Below are 26,754 nucleotides of genomic sequence, written 5' to 3'. Positions count from 1 at the left end.
AGTCTTCTCCCTCCAAGTTCATTATTCTATGCATATGAACAGCTCGCTGTTTGTTGCCCTATGTGTGCTTAGTCTCTCAGTCGTGTCCGACTCTTTGCGACCAGGCTCCTCTGTCCATGGGGATTCTCCAGGCAAGAATACTGGAGTAGGTTACCATGCCCCCCTCCAGAGTATCTTCCCAACCCAGGGAGAGAACCCAGGTCTCCCGCACTGCTGGTAGATTCTTTACCGCCTGAGCCACCAGGTAAGACCTTGCATTGCTGTAAACTGACGTTTACATGAATTCGCCAAGGACTGGACTTCAATTTCCTCACCTGAGGCTCATAGACAAGTCATCCATAACTTCTCTTTCAGGAAGAAGTAGCCAAATAGCCTGAAGACGGTATTATTCCAGTTCTTCATTGCTGTATCAGAAACAGTTTATGGTGCTTCAGAAATGCTGAACGGTTTCACTAGAAAAGACTTACAAGCGTGCATTTGGGGAGAGAGAAGCGCCGCGTCTCCTGGATGCCCCAGTGTGCCCCTCCTGGAAGACGTGGCGAGGCAGGGGAGCCTTGTGGCCCCTGCTCCAACCAAGCGGGGCGGCAACGCGCGCTGCGCGGAAAACTCCGGAGCAGCCGGCCAAGCCCCGGCGCACCCTTGCTTTCCTTCCCTGCGCCCCATCCCGGCCCGAGTGGCGAGGGGGTGGGAAAAAGGGCAGCGGGCGCCTTTAAATGCTAATGAAGTCGATGCCCCAACTCCGGAGCCAACCCTCCCCACCCTTTCCCCTCCCCGGGCCCGCGCGCCGCCTAGAAGAACTCGTGCGGGGCCATTTTTGGGGCAGTAAGACCGAGCGCGGAGCACCGGAGCGAGCGCGCAGCCCAAGAGCGCGAGCCGCCTCCCGCCGCGAGACACCCCCACCCAGCCCGGCCTCCGGGAGAGCGAGCCCCCGGCCGCCGCGCCCTCCAGCCGCGCCAACCGCCGACCAACCGCCACCGAGGTGCCCGAGGGACAGCGGAGGAGGCGGCATGAGCGAGGCGAGCGAGGCCACCAGCACCACCAGCACCGCCGCCGCCGCTCCCAGCAGCAGCGCCCCCATCACCACCGCCGCCGCCCTCCCGCAGGCTCCGGCGGAGGCGGCCCCCCAGGACCCTGCGCCCAAGAGCCCGGCGGGCGGCGGCGCTACCCCGGCCCCTGCCCCGGCCGCCCTGGTCTCGGGCAACCCCGGTGGGGACGCGGCCCCGGGCACCGCGGCCCCCGCCTCTTCGGCCGCCGTGGGCAGCGAGGACGCGGAGAAGAAAGTTCTCGGTGAGTCAGGCGGGGAGGATGGGGGTGCCGCTCCGGGCTGGGGCTGGGGCCGGGGCCGCCGAGCACGTGTGGGCAACTCCAGCCGCCTGTCTGGGCGGGATGGAGCGGGGTCCCCGGGGACGTGGGGTTCTCCCCCACCCCGGGACGGGCGGCCGCCCATCCCGCAGGAGCTGCCGGACCAGGGCGCGGCGCTCCCGGCCGCCCGAGCGCCCCTGGGTTCGCAAGTTGGGGGTCTTAACTGGGGGTACCCTAGGAGGGCGCTGTCGCGCAGTCCCGTGGCGACGCATCCCCGGGTGCGGAGCGGAAAGAAGCGGCAGTCGGGAGAGAGGATCCAGGGTGGGATGGAAGTGGATGTAGGGATGGGACAGGCACCCACGTGGCACGGGAACTTTGGAGTCCTCGCTTAGGTTCTGGGCGAGGAGAGCATTTCCTTGGAGGGAAGAGGAAGGCGCTTGGAGGAGACAGGGCAAGGGTGGGGGAGTTGGTGGTGGTGGAAAGGCTTCTTGCTGGGAAGGCTCAGGTGTCCGTCCCAGACGCCCTTCTCACGGGGGCGCGGGAACGAGGCCAGGCTTCTGTCGGCCACATGCTGGCGGAGGGGTGTTGCAATCCCTCTCCGGGGAAACTTGGGTCTCGGTCCCGCGTCCTCCTCCCTCGCTCTGCCCGCTGCTGCAAGAAAGACTTGGTGTTTACCACTCTTGTCTTCCCGGATTGTGGGAAAGCGCTTGGTGCAGCAGCTGAAAAAACTTGGTCGGAAGTGAGGGGATGACGTTAGTTCGCAGCCTCGTTATCTTGGGGACTTGTAACTTAGGAAGGGGAATCGGAAGAGGAGATGTTCAGGTCCCGGGGGCAGAACGTTACAAAGGATGTCTGTAGTCATTGTTGGTTTTGTCACGGATCTCATCGTCCTCTCATTCAGTAACGTTAACGCCCTGTGTGAGGCCTAGGCAGTGGGTGCGGAATAAGGTCTCTAAAGGGTGTGTGCTGTATATCTCATTCCCTCTTTTTTTTTAAACCAGGGAAAGTTAAGAGATGGTGTAAGATGCTTCTGAGAAATTTTCAGTATTTTGCATGGGGCATGTTTGGTTTCTGTGAGCCTTGCCTGCCCAATTTTCTAGGAAGAAAATTTTATAGGCAGAAACTTGGAGGAATCATGTGAAGAAAGTTTAATAGGATCCCATTTTTCCTGCCTTGAGAGGCCTGTGTTCTTTTTTTTTTTTTTTTTTTTTAGGGTTAGATTTTACTCAGTTACTGTCAAACGAGCTGCTAAATGTAACATGTGCAGGTTAAGAAACAAAATAGCCTTCATTTCTCTAGGCTAAAAGTTGTTCCAGTCTAGTCCAGGTTGTACTGTGATATTGTTTTCAACAAGTGTTTCTTGGAATACTTCCCATGCCAAATGTCAAGAGAGACAGCCTTGGTTTATCTGAAGCAGTGTTAGGATATGTTCTTAATTTGATTTATCTTCTTATAAAGGAAATTTCTCAGTTTTTCACTGGATCCCTGTATCTTTCTTGAATCTAAACTGAATTTTAGACTGCAGTAGATATCTTTAAAGATGAAGGAACTAGATAAATTACTCAGCCACCAACTGCTCTGACAGTCCCAGCACATCCCTGGTGGTGAGGTTGTAGGTCTTGGGTCTTTGCACTGTCACTCCCAAATCGCAACAACGACAGCCTTCTGCCTGACATTTCAACACTCTCTGTCCAGTGTGTTCTGCCATCTCCTGTCCTTAGCCAGACGGACACATGGCGCCTACAATGTGCCAGGTGCAGTGCTGACTGAAATGGAATTCTGGTTTGGGATTCTTGCATTCTAGTTCTTAGAAATGGTTCTAAACTTCAGCGTATAGCCAGCCACAGGCCAGGGAAGTAGTTGACATGACTGAAGGAAAACTTCACTCTTAATGAACCTCATGGAAGCTTGTTGGTCTTCCTCCTTTCCCCATCCAGCTCTGTGTATGTGAAGTGAGTTTATGGGCTTAAACCAAGAAGAATGGATGACTGTGTTTGGCCTTGTGAGGTCACTGGAAACATTGGTGAAATTGGGAAATTTTTAAAAACTAAAGTGGGAATAAAAATAACCTTCCACCTGGATTGAAGTTATCCTTGAAAATCACTTTCATCTTTCTCTTTATTAGTGTTGCTTTTCTAATCGCAATTATGCCTTTGACAGTGCCTGTAGACATTAACTATATGAAAATGAATAAAAAGAGTTCCTACCTTTATATTTTCCTTGTTTTTCTAATTCATTAATTCTGGGGCAAATGAGACAAAAAGCATATCATTTGAAATAATGTGAGATTTAAAAGCATATGATTGATCAAAACCAGTCTTCTGTGTACATTTAGATCTAAAATATTTTTTTTTCCTCTTTGCCCTGTTGCTGTAATTCAAATGCCCTGAAACTGAAGGTATTAATAGTTTAGTCTCTTTATTGGAGAAAGATTTTCCTTAGTTGGCATAAAAAGTGGAGATTGCTCAGTAAATGGTGGGCCAAATGACTTTGAAGGCAGAAAGAGTTTTTTGTTTGTGTTTTCTTTTTACAAAGAGAGCTAAATAAACTACTTCCCCAAGCATATGCATTTAGCAAAACTCAGAACTAACCCTGCCCACAGCAGAGTAAGCCCTAATTACTGTTTTCTTCTTGAATTTAAAAGCTGAATCTTTATTATTTTTCCTTGGAAATTAAAAATGTTGTATCTCATGGTTAGTTGTTACTTTTATTCTCTCCTAAGCTTTTTTCTTTTTAAAGATACTCTATTGCCACATTTCTTGTCTCACTGAGTTTTGATAATTGCTTTATGCTTTTCCTGAATTTAGACCTGGGCATTTCATAGAAGTACTGGATTTGGTATTCACAGTTGATTCAGAGGAGTCATCTAAAATCATAAATGGCTAACATAAACATAAATCTGTGAAGTACAAGTTCCATGACCATACTATTGGTTTAGATTTCTTCTCCTGAGTTCTGTTAAGATCGTACCTTGTACAGAAATGGTCCTGTCACAAGGGCAAGTCGAGTCAGCAATCACATTGGGAGGGTTATAAGAAAATGCTGATAAGAATTTGGTTTATAGGAGAAACCAAAATCAGTTTGGTTTGATTCCCACCAAATGAAGAGAGCAGGATAAACAATGAAACAGAATCCCAAATTCATCGCAGGTTTGAAAAGGCCTGTTGCATCATGTCTCGGGGTGGTAAGAACAGAACTGGCCTGAGCCCGCCTCACTTCTATTATTACTCTGGACTCCTCTGATGGGCCCCCATCTGGCATCAAGACAAGTTTCTTCAGGTCTCTGTAGATCAGCTATTAACAAGGAGCTACTCTTTCACTATGTGGAGTTTGCCGACAGTTTCAAAGTGTGAAAGCGATGTGTCAGGTCTCAGGGCTCACCTTGTTCATGTGTCTATAGTCACTTTCATCAAGAGCTGCGTTCAGCACTTAGAACACTTTTCTGCTGTAAAACTTTAAAGAGCATGTTTTCATTTTTCTCCCCTTAAACAGTGTTTCTCAATTTTAATCACTACAGAATCATATAGACTTAGGACAACACCTTATCTCAGGACTTCACTGAGACATTTCCCAAGGAAGAAAGGTTTAGTCTTCTGAAGAGTAGTTCCCTGTGACAACCTGTGACAACTTCATTTCCTCCATTTTCTTCTCTCGATAAACTCTGAAGTTAAGCTTTTAATGGTTTCCTCAGGTATATTTAAGCTTTAAATAATGCTATCAAGACCTTAGTGGTATGAGCTTTATCTCTTTGTAGGTCAGATACTAATTTATCTGCTTAATCCTATTTTAGCCACCAAAGTCCTTGGCACTGTCAAATGGTTCAACGTCAGAAATGGATATGGATTTATAAATCGGTATGTGTGTGTATCTCTGCATGTTTTACTTAAATATGTCCTCATGCTGTGGAACCTATTGTTGGTGTCTTTTCCCATACTTTATTAATGGCTTGTGTAAGTTTTCAGATTTCTGAGCCATGTAAATACTCTCATTTCTAAACTGCTGATCATTAAACATTAATTGCAATGCATTTCTAAAACATGGATAAATAACTTATTTTATATGATCTAGTCATTAAAAGAAAAAGCCGTGGCAGTGGGGACAATAGAGAAAGGGGAAGGGCCTTAAGATAATTGAGTGGGTATCCACAATTTCACAGATGGAGGAGTGGAATCCTAGACTGGTTAAGCAACTTTCCTCAGGTCACACAACTAGTGAGTAATTGAGCTGGATCTGTAACCCAGGTCTGGTCCAAGTCCTGTGTAGAAACCACAGTGTTTTCTTTAAACCATGGTAACTTCTAACCATATAGGAATGAGAACACAGCTGCAAGCGGTGAGGGTGTTCTGATGTTTTTATATGATACCATCATTTTCTCTAGCCCTCCTAGCTAGGACCCCACCTTCTTAAAAAAAAAAATTCCTCTAATTTCTTCCTTGTATGTTTTGGTGGGCAGTGGGGGTGGGGTAGGGATTTAGGGTAGGGTGGTGGTGGAGGGGGGGTTGTTTTAGGTTTCAGTGTAAGGGGAGCCTAGTTCACAGCTGTGTCCTGTCCTTTTAACTGTCTTGCTTTGCTTTCGCTGGGAGGGAAACCTCGGGCTCTGGTTACACATCATGTGATTTAGAGAGATGAGAGGAAACGGGTGTTTTGGTAGGTTGACTCTGTGTGCATGAAGCCAGGCAGCATTGTCATGTGGAGGACTAAGGTGGGTCCCTTTTGGGTTTAGAAGTTTTTAAGGAGGACTGACTTGAGGCATCTGAGTTTCGAGGACAGACAGACATCTATGTTGTGTTTTGAAGTCCTAGGCTCTAAACTGTTTTAAGTTTTCCCACTTACCTAGTTCTTCTAACTGTGAGCTTTTTGTCTTCCAACAGAAATGACACCAAAGAAGATGTATTTGTACATCAGGTAAGAGGGACAATAACTGTGATGTTTGCTCTCTGAGGAGAGGGGAGTCTGTAATATGCTATTATTATCCCTTTCCCAAAGTGAAGCCCTGCACGTTGCTGTTCTGCTCGAAACTCCTTCTGGGGTTTTATTTTGGCAAGAGGGCCCAGTTCCACATTTTAAGATTAGCACTTAAGCTCCTCTCGTCCATCACATTAACTGTTTTCAGACAGTTTTATTTTTTGAGCTTAATGAAGTAATAATCAGACCACGTGCTAATTTTTAGAGCTTTTGAGTCTTCAGCTAAAGCACTTCTATTTCCATCTTAGCAGCCTGTGCTCCTGACTGTTTCCTCCTTGTGTTTGGCTGGGCCCCAACTTACCTTCGCCTGGGTGGATACTGGTTAAATTCCGCTCCATCAGAGCAACTTGAACTTGGGTAAATAGCTCAGCGAAGCAGATGGCTGAAGTGTGTGTATCCAAGACATAGGGGCTTTCCAGGAGGCTCAGGGGTAAAGAATCGAACTGCCAATGCAAGAGACTCGGGTTCAATCCCTGGGTGGGGACGATCCGTTGGAGAAGGAAATGGCAACCCACTTCAGTATTCTTGCCTGGGAAATCCCATGAGCAGAGGAGCCTGGTGGATTACGGTCCGTGGGGTACAGAAGAGTTGGACACGACTTAGTGACTGAGCACAAGCAACATCTAAGATATAAGGAGACTCCAGCTCCCAGGCTAGTCCCCTCCTCTGTCCTGCTTAGCACATGTCCAGATCAAATAGGCCTGTAGTCCCCTGTAGTCAAGGAGATGCAGAAAAAGTGTAAAATACGGAAAACATGGACTTCTCTGTATAGGAAGCTCAGTCTTTTTCTACATTATTAACCTAGGATGTTATTCTGTATCCTGGACTTTCTTGGCAAAAGAGATTAAAAGCATTACGTGCACTTAGTTTTCTTTTTGTATGGTTAGTTTTCAGTGAATTGTCTCATATATGTGTGGTTCTTAGTGAATCAAACAGAGAAGTACAGAGACAGGTACCAACAGTTCACCTCCAGGGCTCTGTCAAGCGTCTGGTTTTCTGTGTTTTCCTGCTGTTTAGGATCCTCTGCACCGTGGGGTAGAGTTTGGTGACTGGAGAGAGTGCTATCTCAGAAGGAGCGATCCTGTTGTGGTTTCTATCAGTTATATTCCAGTTGTGCCTGGGTAACTGGAGTGGATTACTTTGTTCAGACACAGTGACTTTTAAAGTCAGAACAGACTAGAAGGGAGTGTTGCTTATAACACCTAGCGGGTAATAGAGATTTTGGGGGTAAGAACTCTGCCTTCTGGTGACTGATGGCGTAAAGGGACCTCACAAGTTTCTGTGCCAGTGGCCAGCCTCATTGGCCTGTGAGTGTGTGACCTGATTCCAGCCCCCCGTGAGGCTGGGTGGTGAGTCACCTCGGTGTGCTGAGGCTTGCCCAGTTTAACAGGAAAAAGGGAACGAGCCGGTAGGGAGGGGCTGTTTTTGGACTGGCTGAATGTTCAGGCGGCCTGCGTGTATATCCTGTCCTGAACTGCCTTTTTCCTCTGTGGGTGAGGTCTCTGCCCTACTGGCTCATTCTTTTTTTTTTTTCCCTCCCTCCTACTCAGAGTAAGGGAAGGGCTAGATTACACATGCCTAATCGCTTTATAAAATAAGGCTGACCTAGTTCCACAGAAACCCAGAGCCCCTTTAACTGTTTAGAGATACCAGCCGACGAAATGGAATTCAGGAATTATTTTCTTCCCTCCATTGATTGAAAAAGAGAAGCCTGTTCATAAGCAGGTATTTAGGTGCCCATGTTCACTGCAGGATAATGTCATTAACCTTTCAATGTTATTTATCAGGGAGCGCGTAGGGATGAGCTGACATGTGAATGATGTGATGAGAAAAATTTGAATAAATATCACACAATTATAGTACAGGGGTATACACTTCCCCCACCCACCTTCCTCCTTCCCCCAGGCTGTATTTTTATAAACTCAGATAAATCACTTATCAGCCTCCAATTGGTTTCCTCATCTGTAAAATGGGAGAGAAGGTTGTCAGCAGTGTTTTGTTCTTGAGGTATTTTCATATATTGTCAGAAATATTTATCCCCCCTTGGATTTTTAAAATTTCTTTGGAGGTTAGCGGTTTCTCTTATCCACTGAAATCTCTATCCCCATATTTCTGTGTTTATGTGCATGTGTAAGATTTTATGGAGGCGTCCCCCATCCCACAGCCTCCATAATGATGGAAAAAGAGTCTGACCCAAGACACTTCATAGTGTGAGGAAACACATCCATCCAGTATCACGATTAGTTCATCAGAATAACTGCACTTTCTATTTAACCCACCTACCAAGATGAATTTTGAAGGATAACATGAAATCAAGAAAGTAATGTGGAACATAGTTGTATAGTGTTTTTTGTTTTGTTGTTCTTGTTTTGGAGATGCAGGTTAGTTGGGAGAATAGAATAGAATAGTGGTAAAGAACATGCCTGCCCATGCAGGAGACACAGGTTCCATCCCTGGGTCAGGAAGGTGCCTAGAGGAGGAAACCACTACCCACTCCAGTATTCTTTCCTGGGAAACACCATGGACAGAGGAGCGTTGTGCGCTGCAGTTCATGAGATCGCAGAGTCGGACACGACTTAGCGACTAAACAACAACATTAGATCAACGATTTCTTCAGTAGAGCCAGTAAACTTGAAAGGGATGAACTCTGTGGCCAACTTTGACCTATACTTCATTCAGAATTTTTTTTTAATCTTGACAGACTGCCATCAAGAAAAATAACCCACGGAAATACCTGCGCAGCGTAGGAGATGGAGAAACCGTAGAGTTTGATGTGGTTGAAGGAGAGAAGGTGAGAGGAGATTGTGGTTGGGTATCCAGGGTGCTGGCAATATTTTCTTGCTTAGTAAATGGTCTCTCTGTCCTTTATGAGTTAACAGTACTTTGGATTTTTACTATGACAGAAAGAAGCAATTCTTTAAGTAAAAGTGTTTCTGATTATTGACTAACATATGCATTGTTTGATGCAGTATAAAAGGATATTTTAATTTCCATTTTAATAAATGATGAACACTATTTAATCATGGAAGGAAAAGCTAATTTTTGAAGATTTAAAATGACAAATCTTATTTTGGTACTAAATGTATTTTCAAGTGAAATTTAAAATTAAAACAGGGCTTTCCTGGTGGCTTGGTGCTAAAGAATCCACCTACCAGTGCAGGAGACATGGGTTCAATCTCTGATCTGGGAAGATCACATATGCCGCAGAGAAACTGAACCTGTGCACCACAGCTATTGAGCCTGTGCTCTAGAGCCCTGGAGCCGAAACTGCTGAAGCTGCACACCCTCCTAGAGCCCATGCCCTGCAGCAAGAGAAGCCACAGCAGTGAGAAGCCCGTGTACAACTAGAGCTTAGCCGCTGCTTGCTGCAACTAGAGAAAGCTCATGCACAGAGATGAAGATCCAAGGCAGCCAAAAATAAATACATAAATAAAATTTTAAGAATTAAGGTAGTTTTATAGTATTAAAAATTGATAAAAGCTGTTTTGGGGTGAAAGATACTTTTGTTTTAAGAATAAAATCAAATATAATCATTATGTTTTCTCTTTGGCTTGGGTTTTGAAAAGCCAGAGGCATCTTGACAGACTGTATAACCGCTATCTTCACATGAAGACTAACCCAGGAAGCTAAAAGGATCATTTTGATGTGCATCGACAGGTTTTTAATGCTGTGATATGTTTAATTCTAATATTAGTAATGTCTTTTATGCTTTATTTATTAATTGTAAGCTGACTAGTTGACTCCCAGATGATTGCTCTTCTGATATACACACCATTCATTCTATTGTTCTTATTCTTAGCAACTCTCAAACTGTTTTCCTGTTTTAAAAGAGAAACACTTTACTTCATCTCATATAAAAATTTAAGTGATCTTTACCAATGTGATCCCAGAGTATCTTGCAGATCTTTCAGAGTTCCAAGTTACCTACCAGCAAATGCAGACATGTAACAATCCCTAATGTCCCATCCAACTATTAAAATTTTGTCTAGCCAGGTTAATTTTACCTCTGTGTATTTTCAGCATGTGAGGTTATACAAATGGACATAAGAGTGGGGTTTCACTCTTTTGAATCTCCTTTGCCTGAACTTTTTATATTTCTGAAGCATTACTTTATCTGCTTGTCCATAGAGAATTTGCAGGCTATGTCTGTTTCAACAATAAGATTTAAAGAGGGACTACTTTTGTGGACACTGTATGTGAAAGGAGGAGCTGAGTCAACAGCCCTTCATTCCAGCCACTGCCACACTGGGAGGAATTTCTCTCTCACTAGCTCAGTGCTGGACAGACCACGTGAGCCCACGAATGGATTCTCTTGGTACCTCACAGAGTAACAGGTTTCAGTATTTTCTAGGAAGTATCTCAGTTATTTCCAGTGAAGAATATTCGTCCTGGTCTAGCATTCCTTTGCTCCAGTTGCTTTATATTTACCAGTTTTATGTTACTTAAAGATAAATATGTATACATATTGCTCTTGAATCAAGAGAGCAGAGGTTGTGGAAGCACGCGAGCTGTATATACATCTATTATTTTTTAACTTTTTATTTTATATTGCAGCCTAGCTGATAAACAGTGTTGTGTCAGTGTAGGCGTCATGCTGTAGACATTTAAATACATCAAGCATCTTGCTCACCTTATTAAAACGAGGTCACCCGTAGGAACTTCTAGTACCTCCTGCCAGTCTTAAACCCTCTGGCTGTCTAAGGCGGTGCTTTTGATCGTTTGGCTTCTTTCTGACTCGAAGGCCGTCTTTGGTTTCTTCCTTTCTCAGGGTGCAGAAGCAGCCAATGTGACCGGCCCGGATGGCGTTCCAGTGGAAGGGAGCCGATATGCTGCTGACCGGCGCCGCTACAGACGCGGCTACTACGGCCGGCGCCGTGGACCGCCCCGCAATGTACGTTGTCTCTTTCATCATCAGTGACCCAAGAAATGTGCACATCTAAAATTAAGTGTGTATATTTGGAGCACATAAAAGCTGTATCTTCTCCTGGAAACACAGTGATTTTTTTTGGATGGGAAATCTTTTGTGTTCAGAATTCATCCCCACTGGTCTTATGGGACATTTTTGCCATTCAGCAGTTGTATCAGTTTGTTTGTATTTGGCTGCAAGTAACAGCCATTTAATTATCTTGTAACAAGAAGGCTTAACTTGGGCCATGCCAAGGTTGTCAAAAAAGTTTTCTCTTCTTTTGGCTCCTTTATGGGCCAGAACCAAACCATGTGACATCCACTTGGTGGGGTAGAGGGAAGGGGCCTGGGATTTCTGTGATTGGCTTACATCTGGTGTTCATCCCTTGGCACTGACCCCGTTTCTTTCTAAGAAAGTCAGCCTTTCCTTGGCAAGGAAGAGTGAGGAACAGCTCTGGAGTAAGTGATGGACAATGCTGGCCACAGAAATATTAAGTGATTTGCCTCAATTATGTAGCTGCTTTATTTAAGATAGCATTTCCCATTATTTCAAAGTTAAGCAATAATTAAGTCTCTGGATTTTTAGTCCCGTAGATTGGTACCAATCTAAGTGAAAGGGTTTACAGCCAAGTCTGGCTGGAGCTTTCTTAGGAGGCTCAGTTTAAAATATTCTCGAGGCATCCAACTTGTGGTCATGAGGAACCTCTTAGATATGAGTCATTTTTGATGTTTCTAGAATTAGTACCAGGGATTGGTACCCTGGAATAAAACTCAAGATGCTTTGTGAACACAGGATTGTGGCTATGTGCATCACCCAGGGAAAACTTTTGAAAAAAATCTCACCAGAATGAAGTATTTGCAGATTGAGAATGGTTTATATCTCTACACTTTGATAGAATAGTATTTTTCTGTTTACCTAAATGTTTCCTCTCTTCATTGTGTCGTCTTAAACACGCAGCCCAAATTGCTTTTTATCAGATTCCATATTGGATCTTGTTTTTCTTCCTGTATTTCTCTTACCCATGTTTTGCTTATCCTGTTTGATTTTTAATAATAAACTGTGTCCGAGACAGTTGGAACAGGCTACCAGAGCATTTACTACATCGTGTTAACTCTTTCACGTTCACCAGATTCTTGGAACACTAGTGGTAATTGTTTTGATTTCTAGGTTAACTCAGAAGTACAAATGGTAAAAAGCCTTGAGTGAAAAATTTTCCTTCAAAGACGTTTCTCCTCAGCTCGAAATTCTGAAGTCATGTATGTGATGTTTAGAAGCAAAATTATCCAAATTCTGAAAATAAACATAAATGAAGGTTTTCTGTTGTGATGTCTTTTAGGTCCTGACAGCTTCCTGAGTGTGTTTGGCAATGGTGGTGCCATTGTTCTTATTTTGTAAAACTAATCTTAATGAAAGATTTGAAAACTCAGATACAGAGAAACCTAAAGAGAAAATTTACAGTTTATTCAGTCACACTATTTGGGGGAACATTTTCTATGCTAATATGCCTTTAAATCATTAGAGATTGCATCTGATACAGATTTTATAAAGTATAGAGTTAACTTGGATTTTCTGAAATTATACTAGCTGAGGCTATACTTGAAGCTTTTCCTCTTTGAGAATTTTGTTGCTGGTGTGGGCTTGGTTTTCTGGAGAGTTCTAAATCTTAAATACTCTCACCCCCAACATCAGTCATTTAATTTTCTTCATTCTAAATTTGTTCATTTTTTAAAAACTATAGTTACTTTACTTAAGACTACCTTTGGCATTGCAATCCCCCTTTAAGATTTGAAATAAAAAATTTCTTTAAGGGATGTTTAGCTGTTTGCTTATATTTTTTTGATATAAAATGTTAGTATGTGAAATGGTAGTTTAAATACAGGAAAAAGATAAAATGATTCAATAGTTCCTTGTGTTAACAAAGTTGTTATATTCAGAAACTGTATTTATTACTTGCTACTATGTATTAAAGTGCAATTAAAACTTTATTGCTAAACAAAGAGAGGTATGCCATAAGTCAGTGGTTCTCGAACCTTCTGGTTTTTGGACCCATTTATATGCTTCATTATGGGATCCCAGAGTTTTTATGTATGTTTATATCTATTATTATTTATTGTATTGGAAAGTAAAGCAGAATTTAAAAGATTTAATTTATTTTAAAATAAGCTATTACTTGTAAATACAAATAACTTTTTTTTTTTTAATGAAAGCTATTTTTTAATTGAGTGAAAAGAGTGGTGTTGCTTTAGGTCTTTACCAATCACTGATGTCGGTTTAATAAAAGACTGGACTCTTACAGCTCCTTCTGCCTTGGGGCTGTGAGGGACCGTGTGTCACTGTCGCTTCTGTGACACATCCAACCCCTCTCCTGCCCCCAACTCAGGAGAGAATGAGATGGGAAAACACAGCATCCTGCCAGCCTTATGAGAATAGTTTGACCTTGATGACCCCCTAGGAAGGATTTCAGAGACCTCCATCCACACTTTGAGAACCCAACCAGTCCAGGAAGCAAACCACTTAGGACCAACCACAAAATATACAAAATATATTTTTCTTTACTTTGCCCCAGTGGATGGCCAGTGTTGGGGAGACACATTTGGTGGAGCCAAATATTCTAAACTGTGTAAATGTTTTTTGGGTGGTTAGTCAACTGATACTGACCAGTTCTAACTAGATGCGAACTAAATTCTTTAGCGATTAATTGCACTTGCTTTTCTGCTTCTTGGTATTTTATCTGCATGGATCTGCTTTAATCTTAATGTAGCTTATCTCAGGTCATCACCTGATGATCCGGGGTATATGCATTTTTGTCGATATACTAGAAGGGATCGTTCCATTGGGGGAGAATTTTGTTTTTTCTTTCGTTGATACTCAGTCTAAATGGTATTCTTTGCTTCTTTCCCTGCCGACACCTCTTCTGAACCTCTGTTTCTTTGCTTCGCTAGTACGCTGGGGAGGAGGAGGAGGAAGGGAGCGGCAGCAGTGAAGGACTGGAGGCCCCCGCCGCTGCCGGGCAGTTCTCTGCGGCCCGGAGTCAGCCGCGCCGCCCCCAGTACCGCCCCCAGTACCGGCGGCGCTTCCCGCCTTACCACGTGGGACAGACCTTTGACCGCCGCTCCCGGGTCTTCCCCCATCCCAGCAGAATGCAGGTAAACCGGCACCTGGGACTTCTCTCCGGCAGTCCTCACCCCTCCGTCCTTCCTCTGCCTCCTCTTCCTCCTCCTCTTCCGATACCAGCGGCCGGAAATCAAACCTTGCTTTTGGCTTCCCGATGCTGACGCTACTTAATCCAAGCAGACTAGTCTGCTTTCCGAGACCGGTCCTTGTAGTCTCATTTCTAGAAGCACGACCACGTGAGCCTTGAGCCTTGCCTATACCCAGGGACCCTGGTGGACAAGGTACAGTCTCAAGTTTATAGAAAAAATGAAAGACAGAAAGGAGGGACAGGTGAGGGTATCTGAGAGCTGAACTCTGAAGTCAGGCCTGGGCTTGAGTCTTATCTCTGCTACTTACTGTGAGCTTGTGAGATTAACTTGTCCATCCGTTAAATGGGGATAGCTGCCTCCACCTTGGGGCTGTGATGATAAAATCCAAGATAAAGACTGAAGTGTGTGACAGCTCAGGATGGAGGGTGTCTATAAAGTTCTTAATTTAGATGAGATAATGTTGATGATTAAGAAAACCTCATATGAAAGTGGAGATGACTATCTCTTTTTTTCTTTTTTTACTGCAAAATACTGATACAACTATTGTGAACTTGACCTGTAGTTAATAAGCCTTTCACCAACTTTGCAGTTCCCAGGAAACTTGGAAATCTTGGGAGAGGACCTCATTTTTGGTACCACTAGCTTACACCTTCTTCCTCTTAGTGTCCTTGGTTTTTGTTTGTCCACTGAGTGTTTTGACTGAACATTGTGTTCAGTCTGTTCTTTGCTGCCCTTTTCCTATCCTATCATGCATGACTGTGTTCTTCCTACATTGCTTCTTGTTTTTTTTTTTTTTTTCCCTTCTACTCTTTAACAGCTGTCCCTGACAAATGTGCTAAAAATAGCCAGTAGCCTTACGTATATGGAGAGATTGGGTACATGAGGCATAGTAGGTTTCTTTAGGGCAGCACCCTGGGCCTCTAGGAAATGAGGACAGGAAGAGTCCGGGAGACTACGACACATTTATTTTTAGGGAGTCAGTAATGCCTTCCTAAAATAATCCTTCTTTATGTTTAGCATATATATATGTAGCATATTTTTTTGAGAATATGAAGAGTATCTTCAATATTGGTTGAAAGAAAAGTATATTTCTCCTTAGGAATAGGAGGTTCAGAGCAAAGGAATTCTTGTGTGCCTCACAGAAAAGCAGGCTGAAAACTAATTTTGAAAATGTGTGCATATTCTGGTAACTGCATTTCAGTTGTCTTGGAAGGACTGATGCTGAAGCTGAAACTCCAATACTTTGGCCACCTGATGCGAAGAGCTGACTCATTGGAAAAGACTCTGATGCTGGGAGGGAGTGGGGGCAGGAAGAGAAGGGGACGACAGAGGATGAGATGGCTGGATGGCATCACCGACTCGATAGACATGAGTTTGGGTGAACTCTGGGAGTTAGTGATGGACAGGGAGGCCTGGCGTGCTGCAATTCATGGGGTTACAGAGAGTCGGACACAACTGAGCGACTGAACTGAACTGTACCGAGAATGTCGTATAACATGATATAGCTGTGTCCAAATGACTTCCCTTTTTCAAAGATAGTAATTCTCGATATTTGGCAAATAAGTCACGGTAGTTACTGAGCTGATATCAACTGTTTGTCATCTCCGAGACGAGAATTATATGACAGAGGAAAAGGAGCAGCATTGTTTGGCCTCCACCAAGAGACAGATGTTTGAAATCAGTTCTTAGTTTTCCCTACAGCTTTATGGAATTGGCAGTGGTGTCCATATTTTTGTTGTTGTTGTTACAAGTGAAGGGATTTGAGTAGTTTAAGGAATTAGCAGCTTTTACCTAAGGTTACATGGGTGGTAGACTTTGGTTTAAACTCGGTCTGTACAGTCTCCTCCTGTTCTGTCATTCTAGTAAATGTTCATCCTTTATACATGTTCCTTTCTGTTTCTGCATGTGTGTGTTTGAATCGAAGTTCCTGAAGAAGCAGCAGCTTTGCTTGTTCAGAGAAGTAAGGGAGGCTCACGTGGTTGGGATGTTATGTGTGAATAGAGGGGTAAGAGGTTAGATTAAGGTAGCATCGGGGCAGATTAGGCATGCCTACTATAGACCATAATAAGAATTGTTGACCTGTCCTCAATGTGATGAAAAACTAGTTGAGGGGTCTAAACAGGGGAGGAAACATATTTGAGAAATCACCAGACAGTTTAAGGAGGCTGGACCACAGGAGGCAGCAGCAGAGTTAGGGAGACCAGCTCCCTCATTTGCCCTGCGGAGGGGCAGTCAGGGCAGGAATTAAGAGTGCTGTCAGTGGAGGTGTGAGGAGTGGTCACGTTTAGGAAGTGACAGCATCTGGTGATGGAGTGAACGTGTGGTGTTAGGAGTAAAGGATACCTTGCAAAGGAAGACCAGGTTTGGGCAGAGAGACAGAAGGCATTTGGAGATCTTCTGGACACATTAAATATCACCTCCAAGGGGAGAGAAGTCAACTTGGCAGAAAAATAAAAGAGGCAAGAGGTAGAGAGTGGCTTGAGTTAAGAAGGTGTCATTTTAGATGAGGTGGGAGAAAGAGTCTTTGGGGATGTTTCAAAAGTGACCTGAAAGAGGTAAGGGAACAAGGCGTTCACGCACCAGGAAAGGCATGAAGGGTGGAGGGAATGGCAAGTACAATACAAAGGCCGAAGGAAGCCTGGAGGGTAGACGAGACTGTAGGTGTGCCTGTGGAGACATCAAAACATAGGTGAAGGCCTGGGTCAGGGAGAGAGGGACTGATAAAATGAGTATAGGTAGAAGACTGAGCCAAGGACTGAGTTTCGGATTAAGCAGTTAAGGATTAGGGAGATAGGGAGTCTGGTAGAGGACAATGGGAAGGAGCAGATGGGGAGAGAATGTCCTGGAAGGAAGTGCTGTGTTAAGTGCTATTGAGGAAGGGAGGAAGGGAGACTGAGGCTAGGTTAGGTTTGGTAACTTGGAGGTTAGTGGTATGTGAGGACAAAAGTCTCTGAATTCAAGAAAGAGCAAAGAGGAGGTATTATAGTCCCCTTTGAGGAGGTGTCTGTGCTGGCAGAGGGGGTCTTCCACCTCTGTATGTATGTTGTAGAGGAGCTCAGAGAAATGGGGCCATGGCTGGTGGAAGATGTAGGGTCAGGGCAAGGTTTTTGTTTGATTTGATTATGTTTTTACATTGAATTCTCTCCTGGCCTCCCTTCCTTCACCAACAACCTAAATTCATTTGGTGGGCAGATCAAATATGCCATACATATACACACATCACACACATGTAACTTATGGTGTATGTATGTGTGGTATGTATTTGTGTTAGTGTATTATTTCTGCCTACTGAAATGGCCTGAAATCAGTGACACCTTAATAGCACTGAGCATGTCTGGCCCCCAATTTTTCATTTGTGAATACCATTCTCCAATAAAAAATAGAAGCCCTTTTGGAGAACCAGCCACTTTCAGAGCCAGGCCAGAGAAAGTACAATATGAGCCTAGAACATCTTGTTGTGCCAGAAAACAAGGAAGTGCTCAAAGAATGCTGGAGTCACATTCAGAGGACACAAGCCAGCTGGACAGGGGCTCCCATTGGCCAGTAATGATAGTAACAGATTACAGCTCATTGAATAAAGTAGAAAACCAGGAGTTTTCTATATAAGACATTAACAAATATAAAAGTTTACAGATGTAAACCAATATATTGAATTTGATGAAGAATGAAACATTTACTGGCTTTTGAAAGTACTTTTTTCACAAAATCCTCATACATTGCAAAGGGGAAAAGCGTAAACTTCCCCCGGGGTTCTTCTCAGAGTGAACACTGTCAGTAACAGTAGGAATTAAGTAGGAATTGACACCATATGCCGGCCAACAGGATGCAGTGAGAAAAATCCAGAGCTCTGTTGTGGCTTCCCTTCCAAGGATGTGTAAGTTCAATCATGTGGAGATCCTAAACAACCCCAAATGAGGAGTATTTTGCAAAATAACTGACTTGTATCATTTGAAAGTGTCAAGATCATGAAAGCCAAGTAAAAATTGGAGAACTGTTCCAGTTAAAGAGACAACTAAATTCAGGGCATGGTTCTAAGTGAGTCTTTTTATTGTAAATGACATTATTGGGACAACTGACAAAATCAAATGGAGTCTGAGGTTTCAAGTCTATACTTTCAACAACCCTGTTATTTTGTGATAATTTAAAGAACACAGTTGGAAAAGATGGATGTTATTTCAGCATGTTGATATGCCTGGATGGAGCTGATGGAGGAGAGGAGGATTGAGAGTTAAGTGCCCTCGTAGGCCAGAGAGAGGATTGGCTTTGTCTGTGGGCATGGACCACTTAATCAGTTGAGTGAGAGAAGAAAAAGCAAATGTAGGTGTAGGGTCAGAGAAGGCAATGGCACCCTACTCCAGTACTCTTGCCTGGAAAATCCCATGGATGGAGGAGCCTGGTAGGCTGCAGTCGTGGGGTCGCTGAGAGTCGGGCAGGACTGAGCAACTTCACTTTCACTTTTCACTTTCCTGCATTGGAGAAGGAAATGGCAACCCACTCCAGTGTTCTTGCCTGGAGAATCTCAGGGACAGCGGAGCCTGGTGGGCTGCCGTCTATGGGGTCGCACAGAGTCGGACATGACTGAAGCGACTTAGCAGCAGCAGCAGCAGGTGTAGGGTGGTAGATTTGATGGCGAAAGAATATAGAGATTCTTCTTTGATTGGTTCTCTTTTCTTAGTGAAATATAGAGAAGGAAGGGATATTACCTTTGAGTACGAAAAAGCAGATTGAGATGTGTCTGTATTATGAAGAAATTCAGAGATTTTGGGTGGGTTGGTTTGTTTGTTAGTTTTTTGTTCTTTCTTTCCCTGGAAGTTCTATAATGAATTAAATCCCCCAGCTTCAAGTAAATTTCTCAAGGAAGTATTTTTTATTATTTATTGTTATACTTCAATAAATATGCAAACAGATAAAAGGAAAAAATTGTAAAAAGAAGGAATCAGAGGTAAAGGTGTGGTTAAGAGGCGTGGGGTGACCTTTGAATGTAGAAACCATTACTGTATCAAAGGGGTACCCTGTTTGTAGAATGAGTGGGTCTGAGTTTGAAATTCTCAGGCCCACTGAAAATTCTCATTGCTCTAATGTAGTATATCATTCCATTTCCTTTTGCAATAAAGGTTTTCTTTCAGGAGACAAATGGGACATTTTAACATGTTTAATGTTGTAAAATAAACTTAGTTGCACTGGGATCAGGAAAAGACTGTCTAGTGGGACTGAGTCTGTCTTTCTTTCCTATCAGTCACACACATTTAATCAGTACATGGTTCACTGATAGGAGAGTCCCCAACTTTGAAAAGAAGCCTTTTATTTTTTCCTTTAAAAATTTTTTTCAATGCAACTGTGTGCTGTGTCTCTCATATCCTGTGTTCTGACACTTACTTCAGCTCTCCTTGCCTCCCTCCAGGCCGGTGAGATTGGTGAGATGAAGGATGGGGTCCCAGAAGGAGCGCAACTTCAGGGACCAGTCCATCGGAATCCGACTTACCGCGCAAGGTACCGGAGGTAGGTGACGTTGCCTGCTGACTAATGACCAACTGAAGAACTTGCCAGTGATGGTAGGGTGGTCGGGCTTGTTGCAGCTCTGTTTGTTTTGGATTTATTATGTGATGAGAAGACGTGACTGCTTTGACCATACGTCCAAGGTTTGGTGGGGCTCTGCGATATATGTATTTTTAGATGGGTATGTGACATTTCTCCTGTTCCTTAACAACTGAAATTTCTAGTTATCCCTTTACCAAAGCATTCTTTGTTTCTGATAACTTTCACATGATGTAAATTCATACTTAATTTTTATTTCATTATATTTAATGAGATGAGAGCAACAGAAATTAACTGATACGTTATTCAGTGGTAGCTCTACAAATGGAGGAAGAATTGGCTGCCAGCACATATTTGTGATACAGTAAGTCCCCTACATGCCAATGAGTTCTGTTCCAAGAGCATGCTTGTAAGTCCAGCATGCTTCATTCATAAGTCGTAAAAAGTTAGCCTAGGTACCCACCTAACACAATCGGCTAGACAGTACTATACTATAACAGGTTTATAATAGTTTTCATGCAAATAATGTGTACATAAAAAAACAATTTATTTATAGGGCAGCATGGAGAAACAGACATAGAGAACAGACTTATGGACATGGGAAGAGAGGAGGAGAGGGTGAGATGTATGAAAAGAGTGACATGGAAACTTACATTACCATATGTAAAATAGATAGCCAACAGGAATTAGCTGTATGGCTCAGGAAACTCAAACAGGGGTTCTGTATCAACCTAGAGGGGTGGGATGGGGAGGGAGACGGGAGGGAGGGTCAAAAGGGAGGGGATATATGTATACCTATGGCTGATTCGTGTTGAGGTTTGACAGAAAACAACAAAATTCTGTAAAGCAATTATCCTTCAACAAAAAAATTAATTAAAAAACAAAACAAAACAAAATTTTTAATCTTATAGTACAGTACCTTGAAAGTACAGTAGTCCAGTCAGTACAACAGCTGGCACACAGGGGCTGGCAAGAAGTGACCAGTGACCAGGCAAGAAGAGTTACTGACTGAAGGAGGGAGAGGAGGTGGGAGATGGTGGAACTGAAGGACCATCAGCAATAGGAGATGGGGGGCAAGCACATTCGCATCTTTGAAAGTTTGCAGCTCATAGGGGACTTGCCATACTGAATGTTCTGATAATGAAGCAGTCTAATGTGGGGGCTGAATCAACTAACCACAGATCCAGTTGTCTGTATTTAAATTCCCACCCTACGACTAGCAGCTCATCTGTAGCTATATCTCCTTCTCATAAGTTTCAGGACTCCTCTTAGACAGAGTCACCAGATTTATAAAATGGACAATAAGGAATATTCCACAGTTGTCAGTAAGGTTAGATGTACTCTAAGGCATTTAAGATAATCAGAATGTTGCCTGATATATAGTAAGCCCTTGATAAATTGATTATTACTACTACCAAGGATTTTAAGAGTAGTGAAAGGAGTGTTGTTTTATTTCTGCTTTATCCCTTGTGAAAACCGAATTGGCTAGACTCCCCAAGATTGATTATAAGCTTTTTATATTGTAAGCTCCCTGTTCCTTTGCCCTGTCCTTGAAGAGCTTCATTCACAAATGACGTCCATACCCCCTTGAAGTTTGGCAAAATGGGATTATTGACAGAAGAGTAAGGATATTACTCGAGCTCTCCTGATTGGCAACATTCTACATTCTTTTTTCTCACAAGATTCCTTGTAATTTTAGATGCTGTCATTCTAATGATTCACTACTAAGGACTTTGGAAATAAAGGAAGCTTCATAAAAATGTCTTAAGGAAAACAGGGAAAAGATCCTGCGGATCCCAATTTTGTCAATTTCTAGCTGTGTGTGACCTTGGGAAGGTTATATTCGACCTTTTTGACCCATAAAAGCAGCAATCCTATGTGGTTCAACCAAATACTCACCTTTAAGCCTCTTGGTTTTCTCACTCTAAATCTTAAACTCAAAGGATTAGCCTTGAAATTAAATGAGATAATTAACATGAAAGCATAGAGCACAGGCCTCGGCACACAACGACTAATGTTAGTTTTCTTGCTGTGTCAAATCCCCTTAGTCTCCCCCTCTTCAAGGCAGGCTGTCCACAGAGGGCAGATACCAGGCACTTCTCTTAATTTTTGCACCCACAGTGCCTGGTAGGACCAGAGCATATGTTCCATAGGTGTTTGTTCACTGCAAATAGTGTTCAGATGAAGGAGGAAAATGATTGAAAAATTTTTTTTTATCTCATCATCCTTTTGTTCCATTTGCCACATTCAGTTCAGTTCAGTTGCTCTGAACTCGTGTCCTACTCTTTGCGACCCCATGAATCGCAGCACGCCAGGCCTCCCTGTCCATTACCAACTCCTGGAGTTTACTCAAACTCAAGTCCATCGAGTTGGTGATGCCATCCAGCCATCTCATCCTCTGTAGTCCCCTTCTCCTCCTCCTTCCAATCCTTCCCAGCATCAGGGTCTTTTCCAATGAGTCAACTCTTCGCATGAGGTGGCCAAAGTATTGGAGTTTCAGCTTTAGCATCAGTCCTTCCAATGAACACCCAGGACTGATCTCCTTCAGAATGGACTGGTTGGACCTCCTTGCATTCCAAGGGACTCTCAAGAGTCTTCTCCAATACCACAGTTCAAAAGCATCAATTCTTCAGCACTCAGCTTTCTTCAAGTCCAACTCTCACATCCATACATGACCACTGGAAAAACCATAGCCTTGACTAGATGGACCTTTGTTGGCAAAGTAATGTTTCTGCTTTTTAATATGCTGTCTAGGTTGGTCATAACTTTCCTTCCAAGGAGTAAGTATCTTTTAATTTCATGGCTGCAATCACCATCTGCAGTGATTTTGGAGCCCCCCCCAAAATAAAGTCTAACACTGTTTCCCTGTCTATTTCCCATGAAGTGATGGGACCAGATGCCATGATCTTAGTTTTCTGAATGTTGAGCTTTAAGCCAACTTTTTCACTCTAGCTTTGCTTAATTCTAGGAGTAAGTCTTGTCCCCTTGACTTGTTAAACCTTTAAAGACAAGACCTGCTCTTCTTGAAGGCCCTTTCCAATTGCACATGTTCTCTTTTCTCTGTGCCAGGGGCCCTCCTCGCCCACGACCTGCCCCTGCTGTCGGAGAGGCTGAAGATAAGGAGAATCAACAAGCGGCCAGTGGTCCAAACCAGCCACCTGCTCGCCGTGGATACCAGCGCCCCTATAACTATCGGCGTCGCCCCCGTCCCCCTAACGCTCCTTCACAGGATGGCAAAGAGGTGAGGCCAGCTAGTCAGAGGAGATGCTGCCAGACCACCCTGGACCATGTCAGCCTTTAGTATTTCCTTCTAAGAGTGGTTTCATAGTCTGAAAACTGAGGCCAAAAATATATATCATATATGTATCTTTATGTATAAATAACATTTTCATAAAGATATGTATATACACAGAGAGGGTGAGAGAGAGAGAGAATGCCTTGCCCAAAATATTTGCATTCAACCAATTAACACTCTAGTCAGAACGGTTAGAGCTCTCCAAACAAAGGGCAGTGTTTATACAGAGGAATCTGCTTCTCAGCATGTGTTGAAAGTGACTGTATATTTTTTATGACTCTCAGCTGTGAAGACTGTTGGTATTTAGTTGCCGTTTGGAAGCCATTCTTCAGTGGTTCTAATTTTTGACTCCAACTTTAAGAGTAGTTAAGATTTTGCACAGTGATTTACCTCTGCAGGCAGGAAGATCCCTACTTGTGAGACCTTTCAGTCTTGGACTCTCCACTGCTGAGGAAATTGGTTCATTTCTGGTTTGTGGTTTTATTGTGTGTTTCAGACCAAGGCAGGTGAAGCACCATCTGAGAACCCTGCTCCAGCTCCCGAGCAGAGCAGTGCAGAGTAACAGCCGGTTCCCTAGGCACCTTCACCATCCGCAGGTAGGCGGCCCACGCGGAACTGATGTTCTCTTTAAACAGCGCTGATTTCTCAGCGGTAGCACAGAGCAGTCTAAACTAATCCTGCAGTTCATCTGGGCCAGCCTCTTATCTCCATCAGGATTCTGAGAAAGAGTTGTTTCGGTGGTGAAATATCTCTGAAGCTGATCTTATTTCGCTTGGTTTTGGAGACATAAATGTGCAGACAGAGTTAATGAGTGTCAAAGTCATTTTTCTAGATAGACAGTTGTCAACTATTTACACCGTCGAAAGATTTTTTGAAAGTTTTACTTTTGTGACACCTAGTGGCCAGTTTGATAATTTTAAAGTGCCTGCATGCTTGCTCTGCGGCTTCAGACTCTTTGGACTAGCCTGCCAGGCTCCTCTGTCTATGCAGTTTCCCAGGCAAGAAACTGGAGTGGGTTGCCATTTTGTTCTCCAGGGGATCTTCCCAACCCCGGGATCGAACCTGCATCTCCTGCTTGACAGGCGGATTCACGGAGCCACCAGGGAAGCCCAATGCACCTGACAAGGCTTCATTTTAATAACAGAGGACTGTGATCTGTGGAACAAACAGGAATTATTTTTTCCTTCCCATTACCCTTTGATAGCCAGCATTATTTATGTGTTGTGCTTGAGAGCCCTTGGGTTTACATGTCCAGTGCAGGATCTACTCCTCTTTCGCTTGAATGCTCTTGAGCAGTTTGTTTATCCTCTGCTACAGTTCTGTTTGCTGCAGGTAAAATAGGGATATTGACTGGTCTGGGTATTACAAAGACAGACGTGATATCACATGTATGAACTACCGAAGCCAAGTGTGGCGAAGAATAACCTCTCCATAAAGTTAGCTTGTTTTTCTTCATTATGGCTTCCTGCTTTTTTTTCTGTATTCTTGCTAAAAATCTTGGAAATTGTATTTGTATAGGTAGAAATATACTGGAAAGACTGATTCAGCAAGTCTTAAAAGACTATATAAGCCATAGTTGGTTTCATTCTGGGTTTTTCATCTAATAAGTCCTGAGAATTTGATTTTTTAGTATTTCTTGGTTGTTACAAGCCCTTGTCATGAAATAAATAAGGAAGTAGCTTTTAGTTAAAAGGGTTTTAAGCTTATAGTAGTAGTGTTTTTTCAAAAAATTAATATTTCATAAAATTTTAAGATCATTTTAAGTTTATACATTTTAAATGCCATCTGCTTTTATATGCAGAGGTTTGGATTTAAATTATCTTTTCACAAGGTAAACAAGTGCTACGCTGAAAATATTCTGTTTATCTCTGGGTATCATGGGCAATTTATCACAGAAATAAATTCCATATTCAGAGTTGCTTGAAATAACTGACAAGATTATGTATTAATCATTTGGCCATAACCTTTTAGTAACATTATTTCTAGGTATTGTTCCTTAGGAAATAATCCAAAATATAGGGGGAAAATTTCTATTATAATCTTGTATTGGAGAAGTGGTTAAATATTGAGATATATCCGTATTAGGAGATACTGTATAACCACTAAAATGATTATGAAGAATTATCAATGTTATAGTATCATTTATTTGAAAAGGCTTCATAATGATAATTTTTTTTTATAATTCTACAGAATTTTTACCATTATGCACTGAGTGTTCTTGTTTATAAAAATGTTTTATTAGAAAGTTTCCATTAAATTCATGTTTCAGCTTACAAATCTCTAAAAGGTACACATGTAAGATTTTGTTTTGAGCTTTTGAAAATTATTATTTTTTAATTTTAAAAAATTTTATTTAGCATAAACAGAACTAAAGCAATTTACATTATATGAAAATGTCTTAAATGAAACTACATTGTTATGAGGAATTTCATTGACATTACCCAACCCAACCCAAGACTGTTCTATACTGAATTCCATTCAGACTTGTAGCAAAATTCTAACCTATTAGATTGTAATTATTATAGTTTCATAATGTTACAGTTTTACTTGCATTAAAATCTAAACTTATGATTAAAAATTTACTAATAAAAAGGATGCAGTCCTTCTAAAACATTTCAAGTTCTGAGTTATTTTAAGGTTTCTATAAGTTAATTCTAAAATCTTAAAACTATTTGAACTACATAAAAAACAGGTAAGTTTTGCCTTTTTATTCTTTAACCCTTGGTCATCCTGTCACTCTTTAATAAATCTGATGTGAACGTTTTCCAGGTGACTTAATGACCATTAAAAAAATAAAGCAAAAAGCAGACCACGACCTTACGAACACCAAAGAAACGTCCAAGCAATAAAGTGGAAGATTAATAACCAAGATGTGGACATTAGAATGTTTACTACACTTCCTTACAAAACAGACAACTACACGAGGAAAACAACAGCCGTTTTTTCCAGCAGCTGAGATCCTGGGAATGCCTGCACATTAACGAGAGAGCGACCTCCCCAGTTTCAGCAACCACTAGGTTTATATTTTTTTCCTGGTTTTTACTGTTTTGGTAATATGAATTGAAAGAAGAATTATTAATACAACATGGGGAGACCCCTCCCAACCAAAGAAATCTGAAATATATAGTAAATGCTTTTTTTTTTTTCCTTTTCTGTTCATTTTGGATGCTGGTGCTAAACTTCCAAGTGTCATGATTTAAAAAAGAAATTTTATTCCCTTCTTATTTATTTCTAGGATAAGGGGAGGGTAACATTTTGCTTTCTTATGTAACTCTCTTCGAAAATGTGCAGTACCAAGTTCCGCAAAAATAAAATTTTTACCCTTGAAAGGAAAGATGTATAACTGGAGTATGTTTTTCTATCTGAGCACATGTTTTTGTCTTTTTTCTTACTTCATTCACTGAATAGTAAGCTCAAAGCCAAGTGTACAGGTGGATTTGTGCTATTTAATAAATGTAGGGGCCTGAGCTGAGAGCAGAGGAAATGGGATTCTTTGGGGAGTGAACAGGCTCACGTGTGAGCTCAGCTCTAGGCATGCTTGGTGCTCT

The 26,754-nt window shown here is 42.6% G+C and overlaps 1 protein-coding gene across 2 annotated transcripts; it reads left to right on the top strand.

Annotated features, from left to right (window-relative positions):
- The first annotated feature begins 713 nt into the window (after positions 1-713).
- Positions 714-26,540, top strand: YBX3 (Y-box binding protein 3). Of its 2 annotated transcripts, XM_006076424.4 has the most exons (10): positions 714-1,287; positions 5,093-5,156; positions 6,174-6,207; positions 8,969-9,058; positions 11,036-11,158; positions 14,116-14,319; positions 19,778-19,875; positions 22,981-23,152; positions 23,703-23,802; positions 25,976-26,540. In XM_006076424.4, the coding sequence occupies exons 1-9, from the start codon at positions 714-716 to the stop codon at positions 23,766-23,768; spliced, it is 1,425 nt and encodes a 474-aa protein (XP_006076486.2). In that variant the 3' UTR covers positions 23,769-23,802; positions 25,976-26,540. The 2 variants fall into 2 exon arrangements, with proteins under 2 accessions (XP_006076486.2, XP_006076488.2); XM_006076426.4 differs by lacking the exon at positions 14,116-14,319.
- Positions 26,541-26,754: the final 214 nt, after the last annotated feature.

The sequence above is a fragment of the Bubalus bubalis genome, chromosome 4, assembly GCF_019923935.1.
Source record: "Bubalus bubalis isolate 160015118507 breed Murrah chromosome 4, NDDB_SH_1, whole genome shotgun sequence".
Classification (NCBI taxonomy): domain Eukaryota; kingdom Metazoa; phylum Chordata; class Mammalia; order Artiodactyla; family Bovidae; genus Bubalus; species Bubalus bubalis.
The sequence above is the reverse complement of the archived record's forward strand: the minus strand, read 5'-3'. Positions and strand labels throughout refer to the sequence as shown.